Source organism: Epargyreus clarus, unplaced genomic scaffold (assembly GCF_041222505.1).
Source record: "Epargyreus clarus isolate Ecla_fem2 unplaced genomic scaffold, WU_Ecla_fem_2.2 ptg000006l, whole genome shotgun sequence".
Classification (NCBI taxonomy): domain Eukaryota; kingdom Metazoa; phylum Arthropoda; class Insecta; order Lepidoptera; family Hesperiidae; genus Epargyreus; species Epargyreus clarus.
The window spans coordinates 8,340,132-8,351,248 of NW_027332214.1; the positions used below are offsets into that span (position 1 = coordinate 8,340,132).

At 39.1% G+C, this 11,117-nt stretch overlaps 1 protein-coding gene across 1 annotated transcript; it reads left to right on the forward strand.

Annotated features, from left to right (window-relative positions):
• The first annotated feature begins 5,577 nt into the window (after positions 1-5,577).
• On the forward strand, positions 5,578-9,756 carry LOC140742513 (protein Fer3). Its single transcript, XM_073073408.1, has 4 exons — positions 5,578-5,693; positions 6,844-6,937; positions 7,653-7,816; positions 8,240-9,756. The coding sequence occupies exons 1-4, from the start codon at positions 5,649-5,651 to the stop codon at positions 8,417-8,419; spliced, it is 483 nt and encodes a 160-aa protein (XP_072929509.1). The 5' UTR covers positions 5,578-5,648; the 3' UTR covers positions 8,420-9,756.
• Positions 9,757-11,117: the final 1,361 nt, after the last annotated feature.

Here is an 11,117-nt window from a genome sequence, read left to right on the forward strand (position 1 = left end):
TCGTAAACTATGCATTTGATCAAGTGATGATCTTTAGCAAAGTTGTTGCCCATGAGCCCACGAAGGTTTCAGAGTTGGTACGACCAATTTTCGCCAGATGGCGCCACTGTCATTCCAATAAAGGTACGAATTTTCAGTTTTATGTATGTTAGTGTCTCATAATTATTATTTTATTTTAAACGCGGGCGAAGCCTCGGGCAAAAACTTGTACTATATAAAGGTAGCACACGAGCATACAGTCCACCTGATGATAAGTGGCTACTGCTGCTCATGGTCGTCTGCAATTCAATCAACCCCAGATAAAACTAGATTCTCATTTGAGGTCGGTCACAGATAAGCCCCTAAGAACTAAGCTGGAATACAACGGAAAAGTTTGTGTCCTTTACCACACCCTTCAAATCAGAACACAACAGCGCTTAACATTGCTGTTATAAGGTAGATATGGGTATGGCGGCGGTGCCGTCAGCATCCAATCACAGAGGCTCCTACCACCTTTAGTTGAACTTGGTCACGGACGTCCATGGATTGCGTTGGCTACTGTGACCATCACCTTGACCAGAAGGTCATTTACTACTCCAATTTTATAAAAATATTGAATTAAATTTAATATTGAAGGTATCTATACTATAGAAGACATTCTCACTAATTGCGGTCAAAGCATCGTTGCCGTCGAAGTAGTAAACTGTAACTGTATTGAATTTTCTATATCTTGAAAAGTTCCACTAGAATGTTAGTATGGAAATGATTGTATAATTATTGCATACGTTATTAATAATTTCTGCTCTGGGTCTTAAGTAAAAAACACGTTTTTACCAGATTTATGCATCTCATCGTTATCAAAAAGATGCACAAATGTTAATCCATCCATCCATCAATTATATATAAATTATAAATAAATTTTATTACGTCGGTGCTTTTTTATTACATTTTAAAGGTATTCTATATGCAGCGACGGATCAAGAGTTCTGACCGCACTAGGCTAATTATGAAGACGCGCCCCCACCGTTACGATAGACCTCAAAAGTAATATATTAGTTTTGACTTTGTTTACTAGCATGAAATTAAAAGTGCCGAAGACAATTTTGGCATGCCCTTCCCCCGATCCTCGCGCCCTAGGCTACAGCCTAATTAGCCTAAGGGTTAATCAGGCCCTGTCTATATGTGTACTTATCGATATTATTTAATACTATTGCAATACATTTGGAAAAACCATAACCATGACGAGATGTCGTCATGCACCTGCAAACCATTCTAATTGTAAACGCATAAGTTAATCTGATATTGATTACCGGATCGCATTACAGTGATAGGCGTGACCCGGGGGCAGATGGCGCATTTGTCACGGATCGCACTGCGCAAATTGGGGATATTTGTCACTTTTGACGTAAAATTGGCGCGTATGAGGTAAATCTCGCGCCTCGTAACGCTTGGGGTGGTAACAGTGACAAGTGTGGGCTAAATTAAATTGTATGAGTTATGTATTATTATCGATCCCAAAATTCGTAGCAGTTGGTGTAAGTCGGCATTTGTTGACAAAATGTCATGCGCTGAAACATTTTTATAAAGTTGAAATGGTGAATGCAGTTACCAGTTTGGTCTCTGCAGCTAATGGATATTGGACATTTGTAAAGTCCTGAGGGGAAATATTCGCTTCATATGCTAATAAGACGGCATCTACACCCTTCCACCGAAACGCGGAAATGCGTTTTGCTGGAAATTGGTGTTGGTTACCAGTGGTACCTTCTCCGTGGTCGGTACTATACTAGTAGGTTTGAAGGTGGTAAACTCGTTGAGGTCACTCTGTAGACTTAAGTGTGGTTCTTTTTTTATATTACTTGTCCAAAATTGAATTCACGATTTGTTATGTCAAATTAAAGCACTGTATTTAAGTAAGTTTTAAAGATAGGCTGTCCAAATTATTGTATTAAAAAGTGCATATAAAATATGAACTTATTAATAGGAAACGTGGAGAAGAAATTGACATCAGGAAAAACGATAAGTCGCAAAAAAGATGTATATGTTACAAGATGATGCAAAAATAAAGGAAAACGGTTATCTTTTGAGTATATTTAGTATTTTCTGTCAAAACATAGTAGGGATAATAATGCATCTGTATAGTCGGGTCATTGCCGTGACCCTTGATAACAAATAATATGTCATCATCTGTTAATTAAAATATAGATACAAAAATGTATTGTCAGTAATCTAATTACGAAGGTGGTTCTTCCAGAGTCGAACCACAGCGTTTTACCGCATTCAAAACGCCATCGCAATGCTTATACAGTATATGGTATTGATGGTCAATTCTAATAATTAACGTTTTTGAAATATCTAAATCCAACTATTTATCAATATATTGGTAGTTTAGATCTAGTAGAACGAAAGCTGCAAATAAGCTTTCTTCAAAGCCGGCGATCACTGTTATAGGCCGCGTAAAACTGCTAGTCCGCTCTTAATATAGAAATGAATCGCGTCGCCATAGCAAATTCTATGACTACACCTGTACCCTAAGTATGAGTTATTACATTTTCTCGAAAAGGTTCAACGTTTATTAATTTGCTCACATAGCGCTCCTGTGGACCGGAACTAAAATTTCGCATTATGAGTTTTAAAAAACTGAATAGTCAATTATCACGACATTTAATTTTACAAATATAAATAGAATGCATTTGTTTATACATTTTTAATTTAATTTTGATAGTCTTATAGTTTCGTTTTTTAAACTTTTACTGCGGAATTTTAGTTCCGATACGGTCCACGGGAGCGCTGTAGGAGCAAATTCGTAAACGTTGAACGTTTTCGAGCAAACGTAAGAACTCGTACTGCACGCAACAACTTCAGAGCGGACTAGCAGTTTCGCGAGGACTATACTAGCTCTGCTATTTTAAGATTAGATTTACTGTTTTGTATACTATCACTGTTTCCTTTGACTATAATGCGCCGATGGCATGTTTTTTCGCCAACACCGTCCTTTTTTATCATATTCTTTATTTTCGCCGATTAATACGCCGTTTAATTTCAGTGATTGTTTGGTCACGGCGACCTACTTTTCTCGCCGGACAAATGATTCTGATTACTGTTTGACTCTTTCATTGTCTACATGAACACTTTCTGCAATTTACTGTTTTCTTCTGTTTTTTTAACAAAGATCTACTGCTTTTTAGTTCAGAAGGGTTGGCAACTTATATAAGCGTACTAAGCAGAAAATAAGGTAGGCAAACTTTAAGTTTCCCTGCAAGTTATTATAATGACTGTACTTTATCGAAGTAGGTATTGATTATAAAATATTAATGTTAATAATATTTTAAATAGCCTATATGTCGGGTAAAATGAGATGAGGAAAAGTATCCGTTTTTATTATAACTATGTTATTAAATATAAATGTAAATAATAATTAGTTACGGATAAATCGAATTAACCAATTTTTCCTCGTTTTTATCATCAAATGTTTTATTACATATGAACTCTATAATGCATTATTTTTTTTTATAATAGCGCGTGTAAGTCAAAACCCATGGTCAAAACAGTAAACAATAAACATTTTCCTGTACCCTTAGTATGAGATTTTACGTTTTTACAAAAATGACTGTTTTTGTATGTGTTTACGTATTTCCCATACATTTCAAATCAGCTGATAGAGCCCACTATGGGCGCTGATTGGAAATGTATGGGCAAATAAATATTTTTTTGTATAAACGTAATACGTAAAACATTGTATTTGAACCGATTTTCCTATTTTATATTGTTAATAAAAAATTTACTTTTAGTTTTATTAATAAAAAGTTTTCAAATTTTCTGTTATGATTATCTTATATATAAAATTCTCGTGTCACACAATGTTCCTTTCCGTACTCCTCCCAAACGGCTTTACTGATTTTCACCAAATTTTATATGCATATTCAGTAGGTCTGAGAATCGGCTACTATATATTTTTCATACGCCTAAGTGATAAGGGTTGTTCACCCTTAAGGGTTTTTTATTTATATGGCAACACAACGTTTGCCGGGTCAGCTAGTTTTTTTATAACATTCAAGAAGCAAACGAGCAATTCACTAGCTCAGAAGTGGAAATCTGTATACAATTTCATCTAGAACGTTCGTTCTGTCTAAGGTCGAAAACAGAAGTCATTCGCCACTTTTTTTATAATATTCGTATGCGAGTAGCAAACGAGTATGCAGTCCACCTGATGGAAAGTGGCTGCTGCCGCCCATGGACATCTGTAATCAACCCCAAATAGGATTAGGTTCCTACTGAGGTCGGAAACAGATGCCCCGCTACTTCTGAGGGTTAAGCTCGAACGCCTCGGAAAAGTATGACTTCTGAGAACTAAGATCCGTTGAAGAAACATGATGATGTGGAGAAATGAAGAAGTTACATGATGTGGAGTTGGTACTTCCCCGGTCGAACCATACTTGTTACCTTTCAGACTGTAGTATTTAAATTATATTATTATTTTACGAATATCAAGTGGTACCCTAGAAGCCATTTAATAAATGAATTGTAAAAAGATTAATCGTGTACCTATTGCGGTTCAATAGGAAAATTGTATGGCGAATCCTATGTATTTGTAGCTTTTCTATTTTTAATATTTGGTGATTTTATTTTTAATATTCGTAAAATTTTACCTATAACGGTGGTTGCTATGACCACCGTGATAGGTAAAATTTTAATCCAACAATCTATTACGGTTCAAGAGATAGAGCCCTGTGACAGACGGACAGATAGCAGAGCCTTAAGTAATAAGGTTCTGGTTTTTACTCTTTGGATACGGAACTTGAAGGAATTTGAAGGTGGTAGAACCCTTTGTGGTTCGACTCCGGCGGCACCACCGCCACACCTATTTCTACCTAATAACAGCAGTGTTAAGCGTTGCTGTGTTCTGGTTTGAAGGGTGTGGTAAGGGAGACAGACTTTTCCGAGGCGTTCCAGCTTAGTCCTCAGGGGTAGCGGCGCATCTGTGGCCGACCTCAGGTAGGAATATCTAATCCTATCTGGGGTTGATTACAGATGTCCATGGGCGGCAGTAGCCACTTACCATCAGGTGGACTGCATGCTCGTCTGCTACTCTTATATTATAAAAAAAAAAAACTAAAAATATGATGTACCTAAGTTTTTGAAAGGATTATTCTTTTAAAAACATTATTTACGAACACTGCTCAAAACCTATGAGCTCGCAAAAAAATGTAACCGTACACTTGTATGTAATTATAATTTTAGATTTTAAGAAGGCTATCGGTGGTTTATCTTCTTTAGGCTGCAGACATCAATACTTCCCGCCCATTGCACCAGCTGTAACCAATACGGACTTACCACCCTCAGACCTCCCTCAAACCAGCCAATGGGAAGCTAGAAATCTGTCGTTGCGATGGTTAGGGGTCGTTAGCACCCCTACGTGGGAAACTGAGTCTCATCCCTTTTATTTAAAGTTGTTTTTGGTCTGGCTTGGAAAATTAATAAAACCCTACTCATATTTTGGTAAAGCATGAAAATGTTATATTTTGATTTAGTTCATTTTGACACCCCGTGGCATCTAGGTGGCAGAACGGACTAGTTATTGATCAACCTCAGTACCTAGGCTTGAGCGAACGCTCGTTCAGTGTTTTTTTTGTGAAGTGTCAGCACCAGATATCAAGATTCATTTCCCGCTGATGTCCTTCGGCAGCGAGACGCCGCACGTCTGGAGTAGCTCCTCAGTAAATATCTATACTATATTATTTTTATATAGGAGTAGCAGTCGAGCAGTCCACCTGATGGCTACTGCTGCCCATGGACATCTGCAATCAACCTCAGATAAGATTAGGTTTGTACCTTACCTGGGCCACAAATGCGTCGTTACCCCTTAGGACCTCTGGGAAAAGTATGTCTCCTTAACCACACCCTTTATACCAGAACATAGCAGCGCTTAACACTGTTGTTGTTAGGCAGAAACAGGTGTGGCGGTGATGCCGTTGGAGTGTAACTGCAGATGGCTCCAGCACCTTCAATATAATTATTTTATAAGCTAGTGGTTAGAAACTCGGTCTCTCAATTGTAGGGTCTAAGGTTAAATCCCAGGCACGCACCTCTGATATCTTAAAGTTATTTGCATAATAAGTACAAATTGATTAGCAGATGCTTAAATGGCGAAGGAAAATATCGTGAGGAAACCTGCACGCCTGAATGTTTTTAAAAAAAATTCGTCAATTCGCCAGCGCCTTAAGCCTTCTCGCTTTGAGAGGAGCCTTGTGTCCTGTGCCCAGCTTTGAGTGGACGAAGAAATACCAATGAAATGTCCTATATCATTGAATGGTTCAGGCATGGGCCTTTTTCAAGAGACGTCTTGTTAAGGAATTTCTATTGAGGGTGATTTTAAACGGTGATTTTTAAGTTATAACCGGTGGTAAATTTTAACGACAGTTAATATTTTTAGTATTAAGGAACAATCAAACCCATATAAGATTAGATTCCTAAAAGAGGTCAGCTACAGTTGCGCTGCTAGACCTTACGCTGTTTGTCCACCGCTAGATCGGCACCGAGAGTTTGACGGGCCGGCAATATAAAACACATTGGAACTTATCCATACACTTCCGACACACGCGTGGCAGCTGGAACAAATTAAACCGCTGATATCGGTCGCGGGCAAACTATCGCCGTCATGATATATTAAAATCGGCCCGAAATAATTTCGTTTTCGGTATCAGTTCAGTGACGGTGCGGTGGACAAACGACCTTAAGACTAAGTGTGGTCGCCTCGGAAAAGTATCTCTCTTACCGCGTTACCCTTACCGTAAAAGCCGTGGTACCGTTGAACCACAAAGGGTTGTACCACCTTCAAAATAATATTGACATACAGATATTGTGTAGGGCAGTGAGGTGTCTCCCTACGGGCCGCTTTGGGACGCTCCACCGGCGCCGGTGCCCTACCCCGACATCCTGGCTTTTCCACCTGCTGATCTGGGTTGGTATATTTTTTTTTAATGATATAGAAGTAGCAGAGGAGTAAGCAGTCCACCTGATGGTAAGTGACTACTGCCGTTCATGGACATCTGTAATGAACCCCAGATAGGATTAGATATTCCTTCCTGAGGTCGGGCACAGATACGCTGCTCCCCCGAGGACTAAGCTCGTTCCAGCTCGGAAAAGTATGTCTCCCTTACCAGACCCTTCAAACCATAACACAGCAGCAGTGTTAATTGCAGTTATGAGGCAGAAATAGGTGTGGCGGTGGTGCCCCAGAAGTCGAACCAGAATAAAATTGTCATACCCATGTCGGTATTTCGTAGGCTAAATATTGGATAGATTGATTATTAATAACGGGCGTAGGTAGGTAGTCTGGTGACCACTTAGTATTTTGGAGAAATGCCATGAAAATATGCACATGCACGTGTTGTGCAAGTATGCATCTAGACATGCGATTTTTTCGAAGTTGATTGAACATTGTTATAGACATTTTTTGCTGACAGATACGTATTTCAGTGATTGTTTGGTCCTGATGACCTTTGTTTTTCGCTAGCTTCATCCTTTTAACTAAATTGATCGAAGATCGTTTTTTAGAGAATAGATTCTTTAGGCCTCAATTTTTTGTGAATTAATTTATCACACCTCGATTCAAATGGATCTGCTTTGGAGAATTGCCATTCTTATTCCATAATAATACTGTATCGCGATTACAGTATGGTCGGCAGCGGGTTGCGGGCGCGGCTCGTCGCGCGCGACGCCGGGCGGCAAGAAGCCGCGGCGTCGTGTCGCGTCCGTCGCGCAGCGCCGTGCCGCGAACATACGGGAGCGGCGACGCATGTTCAACCTGAACGAAGCCTTCGATAAGCTACGACGGAAGGTATTACATACATATATACATCGTCCCCATATTTGAAAGAATGCAGAAGTTAGGCAACGCCTATTTCCGCCAACAGCTATTAATTAAGCGCTGCTGTAATCTTGCTTGAAGACTGTGGTATGGGAGTCATACCTACTTATTGATTTCCAACTTAGTTCTCAGAGGTAGTAACGCATCTCATGTCAACCGCAGGTAGAATATACTTTTATCGGGGGTTGGTTACAGATGTCAATGGGCGGCAGTAGCCACTTACCATTAGGTGGACTGTATGCTTACCACACCCTTCAAACCAGAACACAACAGTGCTTAACACTGCTGTTATTAGGCACAAATAGGCGTGGCGGTGGAGCCGCCGGGGTCGAGCCACAGAGAGTTCTACCACTTTCTATAATATTGCTCTAAAAATAAATGATTTGTTTCCAGGTCCCCACCTTCGCGTACGAGAAGCGTCTATCCCGAATCGAGACGTTGCGGCTAGCCATTACATACATAAGTTTCATGTGTGAGTTGCTACATGGTTCTCCGCAGCCCCACCACACCTCACACTCTACGCTGCATCCCCCACGACACGTCTTCGACGCAGAAGTGCCGTGGTGCGCATAGAATATTAGTTTAACGGTTCATTCATATTACACACAGCGTCAGATCCGTGTCGTAGCAGGGATAAAGTTTTTTGTCTATAATGTGTATTGACATATTTACATGTACAGTTAGCTTCAATAATAGATGAACATAAAAAGGTTACAAAAATACCTATAGACAAGCGTTCATAAATAGTTGAATACCCCTAGCATCATAATTAGATTGTAAAGCGTCGTTGACACTGTAGTATTTATCTACTTTTGAAAATTTACGACGTTCAGCTAATTAAGGTGCCAGTTGTGTTCAGCTACTTATGAACGCTTGGGTGTATAAGTATTTTTGAAACCTTAATATGTTCATCTACTTTTGGTGCTGACTGTATTTTACAGAGACAGCCGCGTAGACACAAGCCGTGCTTATAAAAACATTGTGCTAAAAATATAACTTTGTCTGTCACGGCCCGTGTCTGACTGTATGTAGACACATACTGGCCCTTTTTTATTTACTCGTAGCGCTGGATTTCTTACGTTTGTGAGTTGTTCATGAATCCATTCCTTTTTTGCCAAAAGATCCTAAGACAACTGTAATGGGCAGAAATTGACAAATGTTGATCTTTAGCAGGTAAAAAGTTGAAAAGATTGATTATTACTAACCGGCGTTAGTGAGCGAGATTATGGATTGGGTTGTTTTTAAAAGTCATAATAATATCCCGGAGTATTTTAATAGAAAAATGTCAAGTACCTACTTTTGTAGTGTCACACATTAATCGCAGTAGACACCAATACTATTAAATTAGGATTAAAACTACTTCGCAACTATCCGGTTCCAATATGTATGATGATATACCTATATTTAAACCGCGCAGCATGTACCACCCTCCCTCCCACAAAGGATGAAATAAATAATGTACACCACCAGTCACCATCCATACTACCCGCTAAAACATTAGGTCAATGATCAATTCTATAATTTTGTCCTTTTCATAATATAGGAGTAGCAGACGAGCATGCGGTTAACCTCATGTTAAGTGTCTACTGCCGCCCATGGACATCTGCAATTAACCCTAGGTAGGATTAGATATACATATCTGAGGTCGGCCACATATGCACCGCCATCACTGCCTCAGAAAAGTATGTCTCCTTTACTCTTCAAACCAGAACATAGCAGCGCTCAACACTGCTGTTATGAGGCAGAAATAGGTGTGGCGGTGGTGCCGCCGGAGTCGAACCGCAATGGGTTTTATCACCTTCAAATATTGCCTTGCCCCGGCCAGAACTTCGACTGAAACCGAACATTTTCAAAGAACACTATTTGTTTGCTTATAATACTTTTCCCACATTAACCTCAGTGATAAATAATAGTACATAGACATATAAAATATTTGTAAAGGAAAAGTATTTTATCATCGTCGTTTACGTGAGTAAACGTGTGCTTAATATTAATACTACTTAATAATAATATGTACTGTCTTCCATTAGTAATAGTATTGCTATAGAAAACTAAGTATAATAGAGTGTAATTAGCTTATAGACTTATAATGATTCTTATTTACCTAATAAAATGTATTGTAGTGACTAGTTATTTTATTTAATTTACCGTATCTATCTAGACACATGGTAGTGTGACAGCCAAGTTCTAAAAAGAAACTGGGGATACTGCATCGTGCCTTACATCATCATCATCAACCTATTATCGTCCCACTGCTGGGCATGGGTCTCTTCTCATAATGAGAAGTTTAGGCTATAGTCCACCGCTTTAGCCAAGTGCGTATTGGTAGACTTCACATATCTTTGAGGTTTATTTTTATAAATCTAGGTATGCAGGTTTCCTCACTATGTTTTCCCTTACCGTTTAAGCAAGTGATAATTAAGTTCTAATACGCACATAATTTTGAAAAAAAAGCACAGAGGTGCGCCGAGGATTTGAATCTCGGATCCCTCGATCGAAAGGTAGTATCTTAACCACCAGGCTATCAGAATGAATATGTTATTAATATTGGTTTAATGTTTGGTATGGTGTATTTTATGTTCCATGTTCGTTGTTGATTAAATACTTAGGTATTTCATACGTTTCTGTCTTTCTGTATCCTGGCTGCTGTACTGTAGGTACAACTATCCATTGGATAGTTAATTGTATCAGGCGTTACTTTGCGGAAATCCATGCTATTAAGTTAAGATTAAAACTACTTCGCAACAATTTGCTACAAATATGTATGATGGTATATATTTTAAACCATGCAGTATGTACCACCCTCCCTCCCTCAAAGGATGCATGCAGATGCAAAAATTAAAAATATACACCACCATACATACCACCACCAACACGTGTTTCGCTCCAAAACGGAGCATCGTCAGGGTAAGTTGACTCTACGACGGTTAATCGCTAAGTGACGCTGTCGTGAGTTTTCATCTTCCATGAGCCATCTGGTGGCCCTGGAGGTGTCCTGTAAGGCTACGCCTTCTTCAGGAGAATTGCTCCCGCTGCCCGTAGATACAGGCAGGTCGTTGGGTTGGTAGCCAAGAGGGTTTTTTTTTTTTTTTTTTTTTTTTTTTTTTTAAATAAATATGTAAATAAATCATTTTATATATATATATTGTAATTTTTTTTTTTTTTCTCCCCTCTGGCATACCTGTGATTGTGGTTCTTTTTGTAGAGCCGTGGTTGTATGGGCCCGTAAGCCCGTTTCTGGAGTCTTGGTTCAGTTTTGTGGTCAAATCCG

Excerpts from the sequence above, each read along its gene's own strand:
- LOC140742513 (XM_073073408.1), top strand. The coding sequence starts at position 5,649 with ATGTCCTTCGGCAGCGAGACGCCGCACGTCTGGAGTAGCTCCTCA. Across the intron at positions 5,694-6,843 it reads ACGTCTGGAGTAGCTCCTCA|GGCAGTGAGGTGTCTCCCTA; the intron begins GTAAATATCTAT and ends GATATTGTGTAG. Across the intron at positions 7,817-8,239 it reads TCGATAAGCTACGACGGAAG|GTCCCCACCTTCGCGTACGA; the intron begins GTATTACATACA and ends ATTTGTTTCCAG.